General features: G+C 35.8%; 1 protein-coding gene across 2 annotated transcripts in view; it reads left to right on the top strand.

Annotated features, from left to right (window-relative positions):
• Positions 1–434: 434 nt before the first annotated feature.
• The window catches only part of LOC113520707 (unconventional myosin IC), an 82,720-nt gene continuing 56,921 nt past the window's right edge, over positions 435–26,233 (top strand). The window contains exon 1 of one of the 2 annotated variants that reach the window (XM_052897360.1): positions 435–729. In XM_052897360.1, coding sequence (XP_052753320.1) covers positions 626–729 — 104 coding nt within the window. In that variant the 5' untranslated portion in view covers positions 435–625. Of the gene's footprint in view, positions 730–12,716; positions 13,084–26,233 lie in introns of those variants that run through there. The other variant, XM_052897361.1, reaches the window with a different exon arrangement.

Raw genomic sequence — 26,233 nt, 5'->3', positions numbered from 1 at the left:
GCGATTAATCGGGAAGTAATACAGGCGTGATTGTTATTTGTATGTATGTAGGTAGGTACGCTAGTATGTGTTCATCCTCGGTAGTCGTACAAACGGGAACCCGGGATCCAACATAAGCGCCTCGTGGTACGTCGTGTGGTTTTTAGTGGGCACGAATCCCACACACCCCAGCTGCCCTCCCTCCGGCAGATGGGATGGTCTTGCTGAAGATTTTCCACACATATATTTACATAAATTTAAATATTTTTCTAATTATGCATGCAATGAATTAATATTATATTGAGTGCTTAAGTATCTAATCATTTTGGCCTCTTGCTTTAAAAGGTAAAAATTCGTATATTATAGTAATCTAGCAATTAATGATATGATAACAATATTAATCTGTATAATATCTGATAACGGGATACACTTGTTCATTTAGCAACAGATCCTTGTAAGTAAACACCGTCATAGCATTACCTAATTAAAACAATATCCATTTAAAAAAGGAACGATAACAGTTATATTGAAATTCGAACGAAACGACGTACGTTCGAATTTCGTTTCTTTTTAATTACATGTCAAATTTGTGATTTTTTTTTTAATTTCAGTGTGATTTGTATAAGGCAAAGTGACTATTGTTGAAATGACGGACCAAAATTCAGTGAATGTGGTTGAAAACCCCGGTGAAGGTGGGGTACAAGTGGTGGAAAATGGGGAGAGTAATTCGCAAGAAGCCCCCGGTAAAGAGTGAGTACAGTTGCGTTATGTAACAGATCTATAAACTTACATATTGAATAAATTTTATATACAATCATTTATAACATTCTTAATTGGTGAGTCATCGTCTAATCAGTACACAAGTAGGCACACAATGGGTTTTGATTATAAACCTATTACATTAGTAAGTAAATAATCTATGAAATATATGTATAAGTATTCGTCTGACATCTGCAGTAGAGTAAAAATTTTTACTCTGTCTACGGCAAAAGAATTTAATATAATTTTCGATTGTGATTCTATCATTTTGAAATATCGTAATGCTACGTACACTCACGTTGTTTCAAAATGTTTTATTAAAAATCTAGGTTATTTATAAATTTGATTTGATTTCATTTCCTCTTGTCGCTACAACTAATTCATCGATTTTCTTCTAGCCAGCTCTATGCCTTTGACCTCCCATACGACATGACGCCTAGTGTTTCCTTTATCTGTCCCATGTAGTCATTCCTCAGTGTAATCATAAAATCTATGCCATCATATTATGCGAAAACCTCAGATTATAGTGAAAACATATCTATTTATTGGAATCACCTTGGCTTAATTTATTAAAGTATTGAATAAGTATAAGTATAAAATATTATTAAAGAATTAATTCAGACACCTACTCAAAAAACTTTAATATTTTATATACCTTTTATAGGTATAATAATTGTAACAATAGCTATCTTATCATGCAATCAACTTAATAAACTAAGGGTTGAGGAAAGTCATTAAAATGTAGTACCTATCGGTTACATTAGTACTATAGACGAGTAGAGTGTTTATCTACTAAATCACTTGCCACTCAACTAAATAACTAAACGAGTCCATAAACATTCGAGTTTCTATTAAAGTTTTAAGTTACCCCGACATTATCAGAAAAGCCAAAATGTATTATAATGTTCTCTATTCATACGAACTTCACGATGCCGTCTCCAGTTGGGGTAGATAGAATTTATATTTCACACTCTTTGTTACCAACCAATATTTTTTTTAAACAACTTAGAATGGCAAACAAGCTGGCGGCCCACCTGATGGAAAGTGGTAACCGTCGCCTATAGACATGAACAGTACCATGGACATAACAGAGTATACTGTTTCGCCCATGATACCCCCCATGCGTTGCCATTCCTGAGGACTCAGGTGTTATTCCTCTGTACCCTGTAAATTCACGCCATATCCTATTCCTTCAAACCGAAACACAGCCATGCAAACACAACTGTTTCACGGTTAGAACACGAATAGGACAGAGGAACCCAAGCAATCGACTTTTGTACAAAGTCTCCCTCTGGTAGTTTAAAATATTTAAAGATTGTATTTCACAAGAAAACAGACTTCGATTGTGGCCAAACTAGATGTTTTGTTTTAAAAACTAAACTATTGAAGCGATTTTGATACAATTTTTATGGTATCCATTTGTAAGTATATCCTTGCAGATAAAAAAAAAATCCAAATTGGTTTACTGACGAAGTTATGAGGTAACAAACATAAACATTAATACATTTGAATTAAGAACGTTTTTTTAAAGTCGATTGAAAAATAAACTAGATCTCCGCCAATATTAAGATAACATGAAACCTTGTAATTCCATACCAATTTATAAATTTATAGGTAATTATGTTGATCATATCGATTAATTGATAAGGATTTTTATCATTTTTATCACTCACTTGCGTAAACTTGTAATCTAAATATCAAATACTAAGAAAATTTTATAATATTTATCGATTGTAAATATTTTCACGTATCGATGTTTATATGGCACTAAATTTATAATATTGCACTAATAGGGGGAAAAGGGATTGTGAGTAATGGAGTTTGATAGCCTCATTGCTGGCAATGTGCCCTGTAAGGTCGACCTCCACGTGGTTCCCCCTGGAAACCATCGTGAACAATTCTTGTTGAATTCGTCAAGATGGGCTGAATGACCTACTTCATCCTCACCTATCATTCTTCACTGGTGCCCCGCCGGTGTATACCGATAGCGCCGGTGGGGTTACCATTCCATTATCATTCATTTAAAAAAAATATTGCACACAAAAGTATATTAATACTTATTACAAATAATGCAAATTTTTTTATACCACTGAGATACAGCTGATATCACGATACTCGACTCCAACCAAATGAGCGTAACTAAGTAGCGAGAGCTTTGAAATAAGAATATTGTTTTTTAATTGATCCGAATTAATCATCAATTCGTAGGTATGTGCTGTGTATGTGTACATTTTTTATTGGAGCAATTATTTGATATGATGTAGGTACTCATATATAAGTTTTTATTTTAGCTCTTATATTATTAACAATAAGTTTTATAATCGATTCAAAGCAATCTCTCGTACAAGAATAAACAAAGCGATGTCAAGAAATATTCAATAGCGCTCTATTAGTGAAAGTGAACTTTAGTTGATAACCGTACATGTGTATTATGTTTGAACACATTCATTAGTTTGTGAAGACTATCATTCAGCAATTTATTGATATTGTGCAACAATTAGTTCACTCGTTGTCAATTAATTAATAATAAATTAACTCACTAGAGGGAGACTTTGTTCAAAAGTCATCTGCTTGTATGGGTACCTCTGTCCATTCGTGTTCCGGCCGTGAAGTTGTTTGCATGGCTGCGTTTCGATTTAAATGGTAGGATATGGCAATATAATTACAGGATATAGAAGCATGACACCTTAGTCCACAAGATTGGCAACGCATGAAGGGTATTATGGACAACACAGTATACCAGCAGAGGGAGATTTTGTACAAAAGTCGATTGCTTGGGTACCTCTGTCCCATTCGGGTTTCTACCGTGAAACAGTTGTGTTTGCATGGCTGCGTTTCGATTTAAATGGTGGGATATGGCGTGAATTTACTGGGTACAGAGGAATAACACCTTAGTCCTAAGGAATGGCAACGCATGGGGGGTATCATGGGCGAAACAGTATACTCTGTTATGTCCATGGTACTACTCATGTCTATAGGCGACGGTTACCACTTTCCATCGGGTGGGCCGTTAGCTTGTTTGCCATTATAAGTTGTATAAAAAAATATATCCATGGTACTATTCATATTTATAGGCGAGGGTTACCACTTTCCATTAGATGGCAGTCAGCTTGTATACCATTCTAAGTTGCATTAAAAAAATGCATATTAAATATTAAGATACATAGATATTAATCTGAACCTTATGTTAAAGAGCAGTTAATTTCTTTTTTATAACAGGTGACAAACGAGTATGCTGCTCATCTGAAGATAAGTGACTAAGTTTGTATTTCGAAGACTAACTAGTATAGTCTTATTTGAACGTATTAAGTCGCAAACATAGATTAAGGATAGTAGTTGCGATTTAAAAAATACAACTGTCATATTTTCTTAGTCTGTGGTCTCTGTATTTTTATTTGTATCCTATATGTAGTATTCTTTTATTCAATACTTGATATTCGGAACCTAGATGTACGTATGTAATACCCACTTCGGGGTGAAAAGGGATTGTTAGTAATGGAGACTGAGAATCCTATTGCTAGCAATATACCCAACCAGGTCGACCACCTCGCGGTTCTCCCTGGAAACTCTCATGGTTAATTCCTGATGAATTCATCATGATGGGCTAACTGGCCTGTTTTCATTCTCATCTATCACCCTTCACTGGTGCTCCGCAAGCGTATACCGTTAGCGCAGGCGGGGTTATCATACCATTTTCACCCATAAAAAAAATACCCACTTCGATGAATATTTTCGAGTGGCGACCCCATATATATACATATATATAAATAAGAGCAGTGATAGGCCACAGTGGTAATAAGGCGTTCCACAGTAAATCGGGACGATGACCTTAAAAAATATTGCAGTGTCGGTAATTACGAGATACTGGGGAGACACTTTGTTCAGCAGAGAATAACCGGTTAAATTTATATACCGACGACAATAGTACATACACCAACATATCTGCTTAACCCTTTTAGTGCCAATGATTTTTACTCAAATCTACTTAAAAATGCCAAAGAAATCTTTGTCGTGTTGATGTCATTTACCCTTGCCTCTAAAAAAATTGTATCTCCTCCAAAAATTATTCAATTTTAATATTTTTTTTTAGAGCAAGCTGAACAGCGACTGATTTCATGTGCGCTATGGCGCTCGTGGCACTTTTAGTTGCAATGCGCACGAGCGCAATGGCGCTGGTCGGCACTCAAAGGGTTAAGTATTTAGTAATATTTGTATATATATATATATATATATATATATATATATATATATATATATATATATATATATATATATATATATATATATATATACAAAATTTATAAAAAAAGAAACGAGTTTGTATCACACGTCTAAGTAAAAACGCATAGCAACCGAGAGGAAGGCATATTAATAAATCTTTAGCAATATACAATTTTGCTTTTCGAAAACCTATAAAAAACTCTAGGATAGTGTTGTAAAGGAACTAAACTCATAAAGCTTAAACATTGACAAAACAAAAGTGGACGAAAAACGTTAACAAAAGAAAGGTTATTTTCTTTAAGTGTTGCCATAAAATTAATTAATCATTTGGACCGGTCCACTTGAAGTAAACGGAGTATTTAAAAAGTTCATTGTTACCAGTCATAAAAACTCGTACCAAATTATTTTTTAAAATGAAATAATTTCAGTTATTTATATTTTACGATCATAAATTATGTATAATTATTTTACTTAACGACTATCTGTGACTTATACTAGTACAGTGGTAGGAGGAGGGGAGGGATTGTTAGTAACGTGGACTATCAGTACCATTGCTAGCAATGTACCTTGTCAGGTCGACTTCCACATAATCCCCCTGGAAACCATCGTGCTGAATTCCTGGTGTATTCATCACGATAGGCTAACTGACCAGTCTCTTCATTCTCACCTATCATCCTTCACTGGTGCCTGGTAGAACTCCACTAGATGGAGTGACAACCTCAAATGCGTTGTAGGGAGTCAGTGGATGCAGGTGGCTCTGAACCGCTCTCTATAGTGTGGGAGAGGCCTATGTTCAGCAGTGGACGGATTAATGGCCGAGATGACGGTGATGTATAATTAATTTCCTATTAATATTAAACTTTATGTCTTAATAGACATAAAGTTTAGTATTAATAGAAAATTTGTTATGAATGGAGAAAGGAGAGGATGGATGAAAGAAGAATTACGAAAGAGATTTATCTAGAAGATAGAAGAAGATTTATTTAGAAGAAGGGCCAAATTAAAAGTACCCGTAACCGGCGAGCGTGTATGAAAAGATTGATGAATGTGGAAGAAGCGAAAGAGGTTTGTTTGAATCGAAGCATTTGGCGTTCCATTGTTTCTGCCTACCCTAATGGGAGACAGGCGTGACAGATATGTATATATATAAATGAATCAAATCGTTTGCTCTTGAGTTTGATCTTTAGAGGAAATACCCATAAATAAACCACATGTATATTTTCCTTCCAATTGGATGAATGTTAAATACTACATCTGTAGGATAAACAATAAAGGTTAAAACGAGGTAATTTCGAAAGAGGACAAATGTATTATTGATTACGTTTGCAGCATTAATCTTCTTTTGAGGATATTTTTCTATCTATCCTGTCAGAACGACCTCCACGCGGAAACCAACGCTGTTAATTCTTAGTGAATTTGTCACGATGGACCAACTATTTTAATTAATTTCTTTCGCGCCTATCATCTCTCAGCAGTGAATTATTAATTAACACTTCTTTTTCATCCAAAAAAAAATAGCAGAAGTGTGTCTGTCTGTATATTTATCAACCGATTTCAAATAAGGATGTGGTTCTCTCAGCTCGGTTATATTTTTACTTTTAATTTAACTCCTTTATTTATGAACCGATTTAGAAAAATCTTTCTTTATTTCTTAAAGTAAAAATGTTCAGATTTTTCTCGTAACAATATTACCAGAATTGGTACAGTAGTTTGATATTTAATACAAATCTGGTCTTGCCTCGCCTGAAGTCAGTGTTTTTCTTTTGTGGTACATATTCGACTTACCGCCGTCCCCCCCCCCCCCCTATTCATAAAAACGTTAAACCTCTCATAAAAAGGCCGGCAGCATACCTGCAATGCCGCCGGTGTTGTGGGTGACCATGGGCGGCGGTAGTCACTTACCATCAGGTGAGCCGCATCCTCGTTTGTCCCCTGTCTTGTAAAAAAAAAACCTATTGAAGTGTTTTGTCTTTTTCTTTTGTACTAATTTCTTAATTTAATAAAGAGTGAACACACTACTTGTTAAAATAAGTTTGAATCACGCTTTAGATAAGTAGATAGATAGATACTCTTAACCGTTTCCATCAAAAGATTACAATAGTAAACTTATTATAGATACAAACAGTTACGAGAAATGAATTTGCATGGCTGTGTTTCGGTTTTGAAGGATGGGATATGGCAGTGAATTTACATGGTACAGAGGTATAACACCTGAGTCCTCAGGGATGGCAACACATCGGGGGTATCATGGGCGAAAAAGTACACTCTGTTATGTCCATGGTACTACTCATGTCTATAGGCGACGGTTACCACTTTCCATCGGGTGGGCCGTTAGCTTGTTTGCCATTATAAGTTGTATAAAAAAATTATCACAGTGAGTAAGCAAGCTTTAGTTTTTATAAACAAGTGTGTTATTGTTTAGTTTCTATTAAATATAGTTTAGCTAGTTAGTATTGAGCAAATACTACGGTAGACTGCCGTTAGGCAAACATTCCATTTGATTCCGTGATCATTTGTGACATGTAGACGCTCATATCAGTACAATATACCTAGATATGGTATCGTTGTAATTAGAATAAATATTAGTTTTTTTTTTTTTAATTTTCCGCTTTCATGACGTAATATAATAAAATTGTGATTAGTACTGTTCGTGTGCTGTCGCGTGACATGTGCATAAAATACATTTATTTGAATTAAGAATTTTTTTATTAAAAAGATTTAGGATGTATAGTTTTTTTTTTTTCATATAATAGGTAAAGGTAACTAGGCATAGGTAATATGGATATCGATCCGATATCTATATATTGGGTTCCGCTGGACATTGATGGAGGAAAAGAGGTCATCACCTATTTCTATATCACCCATATCGGGGGGGTGTCTATTATCGAATATGTTAAAAGTAATCCAATATTATTCTCTGTTTTTTTATTTTTTGATGGGTGAAAATGGTATGGTAACCCCGCCTGCGCTAACGGGATACGCTGGCGGAGCACCAGTGAAGGGTGATAGATGAGAATAAAAACAGGCCAGTTAGCCCATCATGATGAATTCATCAGGAATTAACCATGATAGTTTCCAGTGAGAACCGCGAGGAGGTCGACCTGGTTGGGTATATTGCTAGCAATGGGACTCTCAGTCTCCGTCACGAACAATCCCTTTCCCCCCATTATTTTCAGGTTAACGGACATCATAATAAGTAACAGAGGTGGATACTACCCACCCCTACTATCCCTAATACTGTTGACAATGGGGCCTTTAGATCCCATTACTAACAACCTCCCCCCCCCTCTCCGCCCTTTCCAGACAGATGGTATTAGTATATTAGCAATAATAACATATTTAAAAGGGGTCGTTAAAGGTAGGGTACGCTGTACACCTGTCACGCCAAGGTCAAGTATCATACCAGTACGTCATGTGATCCAAACACATTGACCTGCATAACCTAAAATCCCTCGGCTGAGTTCTACAAGTACAAGACTCAGGGCCGTGCCTGGGTATATGGCCGCCTGCGTGCCAGTCTGTATGGCCGCCCCCAGGATAACATTAAAAAAAACTACTTTAATTTTTAATGTTTATTATTATACACAGGGCATCAAACCGGGAAAAAAATCAGTTTTTGGTTAACCGAAATCGGCCCAGTAAACAACTTGTAACGATTTGGCCGCCTCTTAATTTCGGCCGCCTGCGTGCGGTGCACGCAATGAACGCCCGTCAGGCACGGCCCTGACAAGACTATTTAATGAAACTTGGTTTAACGAAATACGAGCTTAATGAAATACATTTAGAGAATACAATCCCATGATCCCGAATGACAAAGGCAACGAGCTGTTACATATGCAGCTGTAATAATTATATATAAATTTAATGTATAGAATAAAACAAATAATTAAAAATATTTTTTGAATGATGTGGTTATTATTAAAATAAAATTATGTCATCGTTAATCAATTGTAATACAAGATTTTGATTTTATTCTTATTTCAATTTTCTACCAAAAACTTTTATATTCCTCGTAGTAGTTTTGGTAGAAAGTTTATTATATAATTTTGTTTTTTTGCGTCTGTGGTAATTCGAAAATTATTTTTGATTATTTGATTTAATTTATACAATAAATGTATATATAATTATAATAGTTGCATTTGTAACAATCCGTTACCTTTGTCACTAGGCATGCCGGGATTGTTTTCTCTAAATACAATGCACGTGGGTTGTTTGTACTCAGGTAACCCCAACCTAATATTGTTTTAAAGATTGTGCTCCACAAAAAACCGACTTCAATTCTGAAAATAGCAGTTAATTTGATCTAAAAACTAAACTACTGAACTAATTTTGATAAAATTTCTATAGAAGCAATTTATAGGTATACCCTTTCAGATAATAAACGAAATTTTTAAATCAGTTTAAAATTGATAAAGTTATATGGTTATAAACATAAAAAAATAATTCGAATCAAGAACCTTACCAGAGGGAGACTTTGTACACAAGTCGATTGCTTGGGTACCTCTGTCCCATTCGTGTTTCAACCGTGAAGCAGTTGTGTTTGCATGGCTGTGTTTCGGTTTGAAGGGTGAAAATATGGCGTGAATTTACTGGGTACAGAGGAATAACACCTGAGTCCTCAGGAATGGCAACGCATGGGGGTATCATGGGCGAAACAGTATACTCTATTATGTCCATGGTACTTGTCTATAGGCGACAGTTACCACTTTCCATCGGGTGGGCCGTCACCTTGTTTGCCATTCTGAGTTGTATAAAAAAAAAACTCTATCTCTTTCAAGTATATTAAAGTTTTATTGAAAATCGTATATCTGCAGAACTCGACAGCGAAATCTTAGGCCTTTACGTCATTTATCATAGGAAAATAAAAATACTAGGGATATTAGGAATAACCATACGTAATAAAATTACAGAAATAATATTTTTATTTACTTTTTATTAAAATTCTAAAACTAGCGGAAATAGAAAGGAACACCGATTTTAGAATATATAAATATAATTCTTTCACGTAAAACTTGAACTAATAAGATTATTCGGAAACTTCAAGTCACCCTTTTGAACCGTTTAACAGGAAAAATATAAATATTTTTTCAATTATCCCTTTTTCTATAGGCTCGACAATATCTACAACTATTCAAAATTTCAAGTCGATAGAATTTGTATCTGTTAAGATATATTATTATAATCAATTTAAATAATTTATTTATAGTAATATACATATATTTCCACTCTGCATTTAAGTTTAAATAAAAAATAAGTTTATAAAAATGGCGTCTTACAATTGGTCAGTTTCGTACATTTTGCAATAAGAATATACGAGTTTAAAGTCAATTATAGTAATAACAAACATAAAGTGTGTAAAAACATGAAGTAATATTTATTTCACATGACAAATTAAAACGAAATGTCTTTTACTTGAAAAGGCAATTATTCTCTGGTATAAAATTTCAACAGATTAAAAATGGCGGGTAATTCAGATAATACACACGTGACGCGATTACATCACGTTTGTAATGTGGTTGTAACACAACATGGTTTTGTTAAGAATTTGTTTATCTACTTTTTTATTTTAATAGTGTGTCAGATTAAATTTTTGACTCGATCTCCAGCGATAGGAAATCCCGATAACAAAACAAATGCATCTGAATGACGACGGCGTGCTAGCCTCCTATCCCGTTAGATTCTAATATGCTCAGCGAAATGTGAACAATTGTTATGTTCGGGATTTGTGAACTACAGATTCCTCTGAATACCTTATTAAGGATTATAGTCGTCATTATATATTTTTTTTCGTTTGCTTGGGTACCTTTGACCCATTCGTGTTTCTGTCGTAAACAAATGTGTTTGTATAGTTATGTTTCGGTTTGAAGGGTTAAATATAGCAATGAAATTACAGGCTACGGAGACATAACACCTTAGCGCTGGGGGGAAAGGGATTGTTAGTAATGGAGACTAAGAATCCCATTGCTAGCAATATACCCAACCAGGTCGACCTCCACGCGGTTCCCCCTGCAAACTATCATGGTTAATTCCTGATGAATTCATCATGATGGGCTAACTGGCCTGTTTTCATTCTCATCTATCACGCTTCACTAGTGCTCCGCCAGCGTATCCCATTAGCGCAGGCGGGGTTACCATTCCATTTTCACTCATAAAAAAAAACACTTTAGCCCTTAGGAATGGTAACAGATGAAGGGTACTATGAGCGATCCAATACGTCGATTATGTCCATGGCACTGTTCATGTCTATAGACGATTGAATCTATCACATATAGACGATATATGATGAAATGGTAATCTCGCCTGTGCTATAACATTAGTACACTGGCGTACCGATTTAGCTACCAGTGAGGGATGATAGGCGAAGATCAATCAAGTCTGTTGGTCGAATGACGAATTCAATAATAAATCAATCATGATAGTTTCCAGGGATTTCTTTTTTTATGGATGATAATGTAATGGTAACCCCGCCTGCGCTATCAGTACTCACTGGTGGGGCACCAGTGAGGGATGAATGGTGAAAATAAATAGGCAGATCAGTTAGCCCATCGTGACGAATTCAACGATAAACTAACCAAGATGGTTTCCAGGGGGAACGGCGTGGAGGTCAACCTGATGATTGATAGCATGGGAACTAAATTTCATTTAAATGTGTTCAGCGTGTTTTAGCGTGATTCAGTAACATCTTAACATGTAAAAATCTTTACCAACTTTGACACTTTTAATAATAGTAAGGATTCAATTCTCAAGGTAAAAGTATTAAAAAAATATCGTGATTCGTGAAAACGTGACTCGCGAACGACGGTTCCTTTCTGAAATAAATACATATACCTAAGTATAAAAAATACGAATAGGTACCTCGCAAACGCGCATTGAACTCGCCCAATATAGCTTTAACTCTTCAAAGATTGACTTGTAAAGACGCCGAAATGCCATTAACTTTAAATTCGCCTTTTGTGTATCTTAAATAGGAACACAAAGTTGGATTTGAAAGAAACAACCAAAAATTTCTTCCAAGAATTCTATACAAAAATATAAACAATCAGAAATCAGTAAGCAGTATTATTTATATATCTGTTATTGTAATTGTTAAGAATTTAAACTTTAGAATAAATATAAAATTAAGTTACTAAAATCAGTTGATAAATAAATCGTATATATATATATATATATATATATATATATATATATAAATAAAATTCAAGTGAAAAAGTTTTATGAATCATCACCGGATTTTAGACATGTTTTTATGACTTATATCACTGTACAAGCGACTAACAAAGTCGCATAAATTTAGTAGAATAACTATAAGAACTTATTATCGCATTGACCTGTTTTAATATTTACTTACTCTGTAGTACATGAATGCTGTATGTATGTATGTCGTTACATGCTTATTTCTACCAGAGGTCAGCAGTTTGTCTTTGACAAATAATAAATACACTTTGATGCAAAACTGCATAATTTGTCTTTACAAAGAAATGTAGGCCACTATGTGTAAAATTATTCATAAATATGTACGTATAACTTCTTTAATTTCGCTTTACTTGTCTTAAATTGCTGTATTAAATTATGTGTGTATTTCTGAAGTATAAGTGTAAGTTGAACTCCTGCAACAGTGCTGTAAAACTTGTGGCGTTCTTATGAAAATAAAATAAAATATTCAAGGAACATTGTCTCACTGTGTTTTTAATTGGAAAACGTACGTAAGTTCAAACGATGACACAATGCGAGCTCTCACTTGACCGGTCTGCAATGCCAGTTTACCGCCAACGCTTGTGTTGGCTTCATGTCGCTCCTTATAACGCAAACCGTTAACGAAACAAAAACTTTGAATATCGAACCGCGTGCGTTCCAATTTTGATATTTAAATAAGAAAACTTAAAGGCATATTGAAATATTTTTTTTTATGAATAAATATAGGTCTGGGAAAAAGCTGAATGTGAACCAGATCTAGTCAATCAGTGATAGATAAGAGAGAAGTGATAAGGAAATCGATAGAGCACGTTATTTTGGTTTCGGTGAATTCGAAGTTTGGTGCAAGTTATTTTCTGTGGTGTAGTGATGCATTCAGTGGGTTATACATTGTCGAATGCCAAAATATAATCGAGTTTTAAGCTGAGCAAGGTGAGTGTTCTTTTTGCGTATCTGTAAACGCGGTCGTTGACTCAACTTTTGCAGAAGATCTTGATTATGAAATATCGATTTGTTGTGCTGATAACGTCATAGTGATGTGCCTACATCAGTCAGTGTTTTGCTTTTTTGTTTATACTTTTCTAAGCACTTATTTCTATTATTATAATTGAAGTTTAAACATTGAAATTTATAAATAAAAAAAAAGGTAAACACTTCAGTTATTTATAAAGTGGGTAGTGTCATATTTAGTATTATTAATAGAAAGAATATCACGTATTGTACTTTATTATGTGATTAATACCAGCCTTACCTCTTGAGAATAGGTATATGACCTTATTCACATGAGTCATAGATTCCAATACTTTTGTATAATACCGATATGGTTTATATCGGTTGATAAAAATAATTACTATTTTCTGTAGAAATAATTTTAAACATCCATACTTATTAAAATTACAACGTTTCGAGAATCGAACCCGGGACGCCATTTAAGCGAAGCTACTATAGGAGTAGTACAAAATACGTTACAAACTTTTAATTTTAAACTCGAAACGAATTTAAACTGTCTATAAAAATTAAAAGCACCTATTACATTTTTACTATAAAATACTGGGATTCTGTACAAAGTCTAAATTAGTACCTAAATAATTAATCTTAGCATATGATAGTATTATAAAAACACTATACTCTTCCAGAAGTTGTCATAGGTAATACACACGTGACCGATTTCGCCGTTCAAGGATTTTTACAATGGTTTTTTATATCACAGACGTGGCAAACAAGCATACGGCCCACCTGATGGTAAGTGGTAACCGTCGCCTATAGACATGAGCAGTACCATGGACATAACAGAGTATACTGTTTCGCCCATGATACCCCCCATGCGTTGCTGATCCTGAGGACTTAGGTGTTATTCCTCTGTACCCAGTAAATTCACGCCATATCCCATTCTTCAAACCGAAACACAGCCATGCAAACACAACTGCTTCACGGTTGAAACACAAATGGGACAGAGGTACCCAAGCAACCGTAGCCTATGAACATCTGCAAGATCATAGGTATTACGCGCGCGTTACCGACCCTAAAGAAGCCTCTTTACCCCCCTTTTGAAGAACCCCATGCTGTAGTCTCTTGGGAAAACCTCGGCAGGGAGCTCATTCCATAACCTGAGTGTTCATTTAAAGTTTTCTCCGTGAAATCAATGACATAAAAGTGAATAGAAACAACTCGGTAGATATATATTTAGTATGAAAAAATGTTTACTTAAATATTAGGTAGTAGTAATGTAGTTTTTTTTTTTTCTTTTAATGGATTTAACGGTGTACGCTGGCGGGGCACCAGTGAGGGATGATAGGTAAGAATGAAAAAGCAGATCAGTTACCCCATCGTGATGAATACACTTGGAATTCAGCACGATGGTTTCCAGGAGAACCACGTGGAGGTCGATCTGACTAGGTATATTGCTAGCAATGGAACTGGTAGTCCGCATTACTAACAATCCCTTCCCCCCACAATGGTAAAGTTAGCAATATGCACTGTAGCCCGTTATAAACACAAGAATCGAAGTGACATTCCAGAATTATAACGTCACCCCTGTAAATAATATATGTTTATTTACCTACAAACTACATTCGAATACATCTACCCGTTTATTTGCTCATGTATAATTTGAACAAATACTGATGACAAATACAGGAAAAAATACATGTATATATTCCAGAAACTGAAATAGATGTCTCAACCAAATAAGTCCACGTACTGTTGTTTCATCATTAAGCCGTTAACTTTCCGCTGCTGAACATAGGGCTAACCCTTTGGGGGGGGGGGGGGGGAAGGACTGTTATAAATTGGGTCCCTATATTCCCCATTGCTATCAATACATCCTATTAGGTCGAACTCAACACAGTACCCCCTGGAAACCATCGTGACTAATTTATGGCTGAATTCGTCGCGATGGGCTAACTGACCTGCCATTTCATCCTCACCGATCATCCTTCATTGGTGCTCCGCTACTGTATACCGATAACACAGGCGCGGTTACCATTCCATTATCATCCATTAATTTTATTCATTTATTATCATTAATCAATATCAATTATCCATAAATTGTACATCAAATGTTTATATATTTTTTAAAAGGGTTAATTTAAATATACCGTGTCAAATAGATGAAAAATCTTTTGATAGTTTTTGATAAAAAAAAAAACTGACTTACGTACTATTTAAGTATGTATATATATTTTTTATTCCGAACCAATTTTCATATTTTTAAAATTCATAGGGTTCCATTCTAATTGTTACTGTTACAATGAAAGTTTCTATTTATTTGCAAAATTAAACCTTAAACTATGACGATAAATTTATTACGTAAAACCAATTAAGAATTCTATATCCTGACAGATTTTGTTCACTTTCTAACGGATTATAAATGCTTATAAAATAATAAATACTTTCTAAAACCAAGGCTATAGATAATATAAAATGCATAGATAAAAAATAATGTTTGCAACTTTCTTTTTTTTTAGTCAACATTTTAGAAAGACTAATGGAGATATCCTTGCGACTATCGGATACTCGTCTTTCATATACGAGGTTTGTCCGGAAAGTACGTATAAAAGTTTTTTAAAAATTTTATTTTACAATTATTCAGGTAAATCAATTTTATCCCCTTCAAAGTACTCCCCCTGTGACATAATGCACTTGTGCCAACGCCGTTTCCACTGTGAGAAGGCTCCTTGAAAGTCCTCTGGTTGTAGGTTTCTCAGCTGCCCCGTCGTAGCTTTTTTTATCTCATTTATGTCCCCCAAATGCCGCCCCCGAAGTACCAATTTGGTTTTTGGGAACAAGAAGAAGTCACACGGGGCCAAATCCGGCGAATAGGGGGGGGTGTTCGGTCACCGTAATGGAATTTTTACTCAAAAACTCACGGACAACAAGAGAGGTGTGGGCAGGGGCATTGTCGTGGTGAAGAATCCAACGCCCCTCTCGCGCCAATTCTGGACGAACTCGTGCCACACGAGCTTTGAGGCGTCTGAGCACATCGACGTAGAATTTTCCATCAACTGTCTGGCCTGGAGGGACGAATTCTTGATGGACAATCCCCCGAACATCGAAAAAAACAATCAACATTGTCTTGACATTTGAGCGGGATTTTCTTGATTTTTTTGTTCGTGGTTCCCCGGATGTCTTCCACTCTTTGCTTTCACGGCCATTCTTGCCGAGTTTCGAGAGAAACTTGATTACGACGCGCTGCTCTTCAACGGAAGCGGGCTCCATGCCGACGGGGTTTCGTTAAGAGGTAACTTCACAGATGGCGTGACAAGCCAGTTCGCACCGCACGGCGGTCAGACCAGAACTGAAGCATTGTTAGGGACATAAGGAAGGGGTCCTGCGCTTACCTGGCCTCCCCACTCCTCTTTCTCGCATTCCAGAACACTTTTATACGAACTTTCCGGACAGACCTCGTAAGCTTCTTGTAAAGGTCTTGATTCAGAATATCCATTTTTTTTAATGGATAATAATGGAATGAAATTGTGACAATTTATAATAGAAATTAAAAAGATTATTTTATATAGATAAAAGATAAAGTTAATCTAAGATTAGATATTTGGTATTATGTTTTTTTTTTTATACAACTTAGAATGGCAAACAAACTGATGGCCCATCTGATGGAAAGTGGTAACCGTCGCCTATAGACATGAGCAGTGCCATGGACATAACAGAGTATACTGTTTCGCCCATGATACCCCCCATGCGTTGCCATTCCTGAGGATTTCTGAGGATGTTATTCCTCTGTACCCTGTAAATTCACGTCATATCCCACCCTTCAAACCGAAACACAGCCATACAAACAACTGCTTCACGGTAGAAACACGAATGGGACAGAGGTACCCAAGCAATCGACTTTTGTACAAAGTCTCCCTCTGGTAAAATAAGCATAATATAAATGAAATATGTATATGAAAAAGAAAATAAACCATTCGAAAGTTTTAAGGGGGGCCATTGCAAGAATTATTTAAATAGCGAAGGGGTGGGTGACTCGGTTGCGTCATATATGTAGCGTTGCCAACTGCTGCCTTTTTCTAATAACTAGAAAGAATTATTAGAATTAAAGAATAAAAGAATTATTAGAAAAAGGTAGCAGTTGGCAACGCTATTTATACACTTTCTTTTAGCAAGTTATTTGGTTTTAAAACATCATGTCGTGGTCACGACAGGACAACGTGGTGCAATCCACGTTGAAACGACAACAATAAAAACAGGTACGTAGGTACTATTGTTATATTTGGAGTTAATAAAAAACAATATGCGAAGTCCACTAATACACAACGAATATTTACCTGCAATTTTTTCATCGCGTTAAACCATAATAATGTATTTTAAAAATACATATCAACAACGTGTAAATTTTACATTAACTAAATTAATTAGTTTAATAACTGTTACTAAGTTTTTGCAACTAACTCTTCAGATATCTTTTATTCAAATACGTTCAGTCATTTTTGTAACAAACATCTTTACAAACTTTCACATCCTTACAAATATAATATATAATGGCCTAACCAATCACTATGGGGGAAAGGGATTGTTAGTAATGGAGACTGAGAATCCCATTGCTAGCAATATACCCAACCAGGTCGACCTCCTCGCGGTTCTCCCTGGAAACTATCATGGTTAATTCCTGATGAATTCATCATGATGGGCTAACTGACCTGTTTTCATTCTCATCTATCACCCTTCACTGGTGCTCCGCCAGCGTATCCCGTTAGCGCAGGCGGGGTTACCATATCATTTTCACCCATCAAAAAAAACCAATCACTATGAAATTTGGTATACACGTACTATACAAGATGGAGGACGTAGGCTACTTTTATCACGATTAGTAATATATCCCGGTCAGGCGAACGAAGTCGCGGGTTAAAGCTAGTTTATCATATTGGTAGGACACTAATATGCACTATGCAGTTTGTTCATTACGTTTCAAAGCCTTAGTTTGCATTAAGTAGGTCAAGATCGAAGAGTCACTTGATCATTCACCTTTTACTATTTCAAAATGTTATTGTAACTCATGATTGTGCACTGCATGAACTGGTGCACATCTCTGTTATAAAAAGCTTAACAGTGTTATTAACGAAGTATAGCAATGTCGCAACTGTCTGTCAATTTTTTAAAACATTTGAAGAATTTTCAATATTTTCGATCGATTATTTAAAAAGTGATCTGCCTACGTACTAAAATGTTAATCATAGAATACAGCGGAATTTCGATTATCCGAACATTCGGATAATCAATATCCGAATATTCGATTATCCGGACAAAACAGGATTAATCGGATACCATACAGTTGTTACAACTGAAGCGCATCAAGGACTTTGCCGCAATGAAAAGATTTTAATTCATCATGTCAAAGATTAATAACTAATTATATCCAACTATTTTAAATTACATCTAATATATAAAATTCTCGTGTCGCGGTGTTTGTTACCAAACTCCTCCGAAACGACTTTACTGGTTTTGATGAAATTGATTTGTGTGCATATTGGGTAGGTCTGAGAATCGGCCAACATCTATTTTTCATACCCCTCAATGATAAGGGTGACCCAGCCTTAATTTTTTTAAATATTTTTGTAAATTTTTTTCTTTAAATTTATTAAAAATTTAAAGAAAAAAAATGTTTTTTTTCCTTTAATTATTTTTTATTTAATTAAAAAAATATTTTCTACAAATAACGTATATGGTAAAACAACGTTTGCCAGGTCAGCTAGTATTATATAATTCATTATCTTTATAGTTCTTTTTTTTATATCGTATTGTCTAAATAACCTACATAATAAATAAATATTAATATTTAATTAATATTTGATTTGACTTTGAAATCGTCTATCCGGATTTTCGATTATACGGAATAACCCTGGATTTATTTAATTCGGATAATAGAGATTCTACTGTAATCGTATGTTTCACATAAATCTAGGTACCGCTGAAAACATTGCATCTACTTCATATTTTGCATTTGTCAATAATTGAAAAATACCAATAGCAATACCACAAGCATGTTTAGTTTGTAACATTACCCTTGGAATTATCTATGATTAAAAAAAAACAGCATAGAACTATAAGTGCACATTTTAACTGGACATATGCCAATAAGGCATATACTACACAAGATGGGTCTATCTTCGCACAGACTGTGCAGACTGTGCGGGGAGAAATCGGAATCCATGGAACACTTGATGTGCAACTGCGATTCGTTGGCAAGTATGCGTATGAGTCTACTGGGAACGGCTTATCCAGAGCCAGGGGACTATCTTAAACCACGGGATATCGTTAGGGTAACACATAGGATCTATGAAATGATGGTATAAGGCAGGGGGAAGCATAAAAGTTTCGTATGGGTCGACGTGTATCGGCTTAGCTGACCCCATATGCGAAAAATAAGTGTATATTTCCCTTTGTTGTGTATATTTTTTGTGTACCTATTAAAGAGACACTTAAAGCTATATAAAATTTATAAATTAATAATAAATTGATACAGAATTAATTAATGTGGTTTTAGACATTGAATTCAAACAAATATCGGTATTTATGTTTGTCACAGACAAATATTAATAGCAAAATTAGTAATAAACTAAAAACATGCATTTATAACACAAGATCAGTGATTATTTGTAATATTATTACTTAGACTCGGGTATTATTCCTTACCTTAAGATTTGGAGGTACATATTTTTAAACCGCAGTTTCGCCTGCGTGGCCATAATCTGTAAAATGTTGGAAGAACCAAAAAAAATTTATTGTTATTTACATAAAGCACGTAGTTAAGCTTATGGTTTCAAGTATACCTATGTATTTAATAAATATTCATAATAAGCACGTATTTTAATAAAGAATGTACGTGTTAAATTTAATAAAAAACAAACAACTAATTTAGGATAAGTATTTATAGATACAAAAAGAAATACATTATGGTTGCAACATTTAACGATTTAAAACTGCTTGTAAACGTGCTTAAGTTTAACTGGCCTCTTTTAAAAGGCATTTATTTACAATCAGACATGTTTTTACAAAACTGCGTTCGCATCTGAGATACCATGAATTGAAATTCCGATTTTTTGGACTAAATTTCGTGTTTTTGTTCACACCGAAATAGGCCCAGCAAATAGAACTTAATATTTTGTTCGTCATAAATCATAACATAAAAGTCCGAAGGAATGATATTTCTACATTTTTAAAAGGTATGTATTATGTAATTTTAATATCAAGTTTGTATTTCGTTCGTCCGTGAAATTTCGTAAAATATTTCATGGTAGGTACTCTGTTGTGGGCATCAGACAATTCTGTGGTTGGTATGGCCCACAGACTAAGGTCGACTCCATTAAATACGCCTGTGATTGGCGAAGACATCACATGGCATAAAAAAATCGAATTGAGACTTCATCTTTTTAAAGAAGTTAATTAATAATATAACTTATAGGGAAATGGCTAAGTGTCCTTCTTAAAACAAACCAATTACCAGAGGGAGACTTTGAACAAAAGTCGTTTACTTGGGCACCTCTGTCCCACTCGTGTTTCTGCCGTGAAAAAGTTGTGTTTGTATGGTTGTGTTTCGATATGAAATTTCAACAATTTTGTTTATTATGAATTGAATTTAACTTATTGTCACAATTTAATTGAAATTGAAGTTAGAGTTTCCATGGTTACTGGCACAGTTATAAGTATTATACTAATATATATTTATAACGAATTAATAAAGATATTTTTTTCTTTTACTGATTGATAATGTGAGATTATCTGCTATTTTAATATTTAACTAGATCTGGCATGCACTAAATAATAATATGTCGTATGGTCCCGGCATAGAATAGGCCACCCCTTCCTTTCCCGTGGGTGTTGTAAGAAGCGACTAACGGAGGGCGACGGATGGGCAGCAGCGTCCCTCTTAAAACATCTTTAAAGCCTAACTGTGGTTGCCAATCCGCCTGCCAAGCGTAACAACTACTGACAAAACCCCCCAAGAGGGAGGTGAATTTACGGGGTACCGAGTAATACCACCTGAGTCCTCAGAAATGGTAACGCATGGAGGGTATCATAAGCAAAACAGTATACTCTGTTATGTCCATGGTACTGCTCATGTATATAGGCGACTTAGATTTAAGCACTTTTTATATAGTAGTTTTTCTCTTTTACTTGTTAATAACATTGTATATTGTCTGCTTAATTATTGTGAGCATATTGTTGGTGTGTCTTTTATAAATAAATAAATAAATAAATAAAAGACGGTTGCCACTTTCCATCAGGTGGGCCGTCAGCTTGTTTACCATTCTAAGTTGCATAAAAAAATAACCAATTCCTAACTACGGCTGCCAACCTGCCTGTCAAGCGTAGCAAGTACTGGCAAAATTCCTCTTATGGGGAAGGCTTTTGGCTTGTTTTATGATAAAATAAATGTATCTATCTATCTCTTTCCCCCAGTACTAAAATATTATAAGATGTGACATTAACATAACATATATACATATATATGTACATAACAGTATAAGTATAGCTACCTATGAATCACTCGGTTTAGTCAGCTATGTAAATAAATGCCGTGATGGTCTTAGGTATATACTGACGTGCTACAATCATACAATACATTATACCACGTATATGAATAGTGTATAATCAATATTTGTTCTTACGGTAAATTACGATTTTACATAGTAATAATTTGTATCATTGTTTCGTAATTTAAACAGGGTATCTAAAACTACCGTTTTCGATGATTCATAAAAGGATCCTTTACATTTGGAATGCATGTATTATCGTCTCCTACTAGGTCTTTCCCGCGGCTTTAAAGTTTTTTTTTTTTGCAACTTAGAATGGCAAACAAGCTGACGGCCCACCTGATGGAAAGTGGTAACCGTCGCCTATAGACATGAGCAGTACCATGGATATAACAGAGTATACTGTTTCGCCCATGATACCCCCCATGCGTTGCCATTCCTGAGCACTCAGGTGTTATTCCTCTGTACCCTGTAAATTCACGCCATATTCCACCCTTCAAACCGAAACACAGCCGTACAAACACAACTGCTTCACGATAGAAACGGTATGTACTCGTACTAATTCATGCAGGCAATTCAAATGAAATGCATGAAAATGATATTTTGTAAACAAAATAACTTATATTCTAACTTAACATGTGGGCTTAACATATAGGTTATACCATGAATATAGCTAATCCGGGGGGTAAGTAATACACCCTATCAGGTCGACCTCCACGCAGTTCCCACCTGGAAACCATAGTGGTTCATTCTTGTGAAATTTTTCACCATAGGCTAATTGATCTGCTTTATTCGTCACCTATCATCCCTCACTGGTGCCCCACCAGCATAAACCGTTTTTTTTTTAATGGGTGATAATGGAATGGTAACCCCACCGGCGCTATTGGTATACACCGGCGGGGCACCAGTGAGGGATGATAGATGAGGATGAAACAGGTCAGTTAGCCCATCGTGACGAATTCAACAAGAATTGTTCACGATGGTTTCCAGGGGGAACCACGTGGCGGTCGACTTGATAGGGCATATTGCTAGCAATGTCGAACTCCATTGCTAACAATCCCTTTCCCCCAGCATATATCGTTAGCGCAGGCGAGGTTACCATTCCATTATCACCCATTAAGGTAGTCACTTACCATCAGGTGTGCCGCACGCTCGTTTGCCCTCGTATTATAAAAAAAAAATAGAAGAAAAAGATTATATTTTTTGTTTGTAATGGATATATACTCGAAATTACTCAACTGATTTAAAAAATGCTGTTATCTATAAAAAGCTACATTATCAGCGAGTACCAAGAGCTGTAACTTATTTATTTATTTATTTTTAGAAAAACAATTATTTCAAAAAGGCGTGTGAAGCACGGCTCGCTTGGTGCTTATAGTTCCGTACAGTATTTCAACAGATTGTGCCAATCGTAACCAGTTAGTAACAAATTAATTCATAATTAATTGTCCGCATTCACACGACACAATCATGTGAATATTGAAGGAAAAAGGGTTTACTTTCCCATGGAGCTACGCTTATTAAGAGAACAAATACCATAAGTATATATAATATATAAGTGTATATATTTTTTATGGGTGAAAATGGTATGGTAACGGTAACGCCTGCGCTAACGGGATACGCTGGCGGAGCACCAGTGAAGGGTGATAGATGAGAATGAAAACAGGCCAGTTAGCCCATCATGATAAATTCATCAGGAATTAACCATGGTAGTTTCCAGGGAGAACCGCGAGGAGGTCGACCTGGTTGGGTATATTGCTAGCGATGGGATTCTCAGTCTCCATTACTAACAATCCTTTTCCCCCCCAAATAAAGAAGATTGGTAACTCTACATTACGTGTCTTTAAAACAGAATTAAAGTTTGTTTTTTTTTTTCCTTTTTCTTTTTATCAGCCGTTAACTATTTAAGTTAACGGCTGATAAAAAAAAGTATATCTATGCCCTCGTGAATATAGGCTCTTTTCGGGTATTTTGCCAATAGTTATCACTTTTGGCAGGAGGGTTGGCAGCCGCAGTTAGGCTTCGATGATGTTTTAAGAGAGATGCTACTGTTCATCCCTCGATCATTGAATTCCCTTAGTCGCCTCTTACGACAATCACGAGAAAGAAAAAGATGGTCCATTCCATGTCGGAACCATACAGCAAGTTATTTTGTAGGCATGGGTGATATCGGTATCGGGGGGAAGGGATTGTTAGTGGTGGGGATCTGACAGATCCGTTGCTAGCAATATATCTTATAAGATCGACCACCACTCGGTCCTTCCAGGAAACCATCTTGATGATGGACCAACTGACCTGCTTTCATCCTCGTCTATCACCTCTCACTGGTGTCCCGCCAACGTATACTGATAGCGCAGGATTGTTAGCAATGGAGTTTGCCAGCCCCATTGCTAGCATATACCCTATTAGGTCGACCTCCACGTGGTTCCCCCTGGAAACCATCGTGAACAATTCTTGTTGAGTTCGTCACGATAGACAAACTGACCTGCTTCATCCTCATCTATCATCCTTCACTGGTGCCCCGCCGGTGTATACCGATAGCGTTGGTAGGATTGCCACACCATTATCACCCATTAAACATGACTGATAGCGCAGGCGGATTTACCATTACATTATTCTCTACTAAAGAAATGCCTCTACGTACTAAAACTCCGATAAATCTTCCCAGTTTATTCTCTCGTAAATCAAAATACTAAGTACAAGCTTATTTCGTCGTGTAAACACAACTTTGTAAGGTTCGCGTTACGTAAATGTAACAGGATCGCTGTTCGTGTTAGTAGATATCCAGTGACAGACGTGACGCCATGCGCCATAACGCCTTTTATATGGTACAAAACATTGTCACACGAGAGAATTGTGATGGCTTCTGTTACACTTACTTCTAGTTATAAATACCTAAGTATTTTTTTAACAAGTTTTATACAACTTAGAATGGCAAACAAGCTGACGGCCCACCTGATGGAAAGTGGTAACCGTCGCCTATAGACTTGAGCAGTACCATGGACATAACAGAGTATACTGTTTCGCCCATGATACCCCCCATGCGTTGCCATTTCTGAGGACTCAGATGTTATTCCTCTGTACCCTGTAAATGAAACACAGCCATGTAAACGCAACTGCTTCACGGTAGAAACACGAATGCGACAGAGGTACCCAAGCAAACGACTTTTGTACAAAGTCTTCTTCTGGTATTTTTTCTATGTTTATGGACTATGTAGTAAACAACATTTTAAATTATATTTAATCTGTGGTAAAAAGCGGACTTGGCCATTCTTATGGCGAGTCCCTTCTTAATAGCTCGCGTAAGAACTGGCACACATATACCTTTAATACGCACTATAAACTCACATAGAATGTTAAGTGTCCGTTAAACTGACATGGTCTTTTTAAGTTTTATGGGAACTGAAGTTATGAGTTTCGCTCGACCCGCTAATCAATTTATGTAACCTTTTTTGTATGGATTTTAGGATTTAATAGTTAATGATTATCCAACTCTAATAGGAGGCAGGCGTGACAGATATTTTTTTTTTATACAACTTAGAATGGCAAACAAGCTGACAGCCCACTTGATGGAAAGTGGTAACCGCCGCCTATAGACATGAGGAGTACCATGGACATAACAGAGTATACTGTTTCACCCATGATACCCCCCATGCGTTGCCATTCCTGAGGACTCGGATGTTATTCCTCTGTACCCTGTAATTTTTGATTGGTGAAAATGGAATGGTCACCCCGCCTGCGCTAACGGGACACGCTGGCGGGGCACCAGTGAAAGATGATCGATGAGAATGAAAACAGGCCAGTTAGCCCATCATAATGAATTCATCAGGAATTAACCATGGTAGTTTCCAGGGGGAAACCGCGAGGAGATCGACCTGGTTGGGTATATTGCTAGCAATGAAATTCTCTCTTCATTACTAACAATCCCTTGCCCCCAGCTTTGTGTGGGGGTTTGCGGCTAGATGGCGTTGTGTAATATTCAAAGATATTTTATCCATACATGTAATTTTTCGGTTACATCCATCTAGCAACGCTTAAGGATGTAGGTCGTAGGGTGCGGCGAAAGGGCGCGGTTCCCTATCGTATGACGACAGCCGACGGCAGCCCACCACTACCTGGCCATGATCAATATCATCTAGATAGAGTACCTTACAATTCACTTCAACAACAGGTACATTTTGCTCTTCAAAAAAGAAGTACTTCAGTGAATTAAAACATCGACACACGACGAATTTTTCGTAGTCGTATTAGATTTAAAATATTTGAATTAAGAACTTTATTGTTTTTCAAACAATAAGTATAAAATAAATAGCACCAGTAATTATCATAAAAGTAATATAAAACCAATAAGGGAATAATTCCGAATAATTGTAAAGATAGATAGATACTCTTTATTGTTTCCTCCAGAAGATTACAATAGTAAACTTATTATAGATATAAACAATTACAAGAAATAATCACAATGAGAAAACAATGGGCGACCTTATCGCCGAAAGCGATCTCTTCCCGGCAACATTTGGATGGAGAGGAGTAATAAAAAAAAACATTTATAAATAGTAATTATAAAAATATGTTTGTGTTCAGAATTTGTATCG

The sequence above is a fragment of the Galleria mellonella genome, unplaced genomic scaffold (assembly GCF_026898425.1).
Source record: "Galleria mellonella isolate WM207_F2 unplaced genomic scaffold, CSIRO_AGI_GalMel_v1 utg36, whole genome shotgun sequence".
Classification (NCBI taxonomy): domain Eukaryota; kingdom Metazoa; phylum Arthropoda; class Insecta; order Lepidoptera; family Pyralidae; genus Galleria; species Galleria mellonella.
This window is presented reverse-complemented; position numbering and strand designations above follow the sequence as displayed.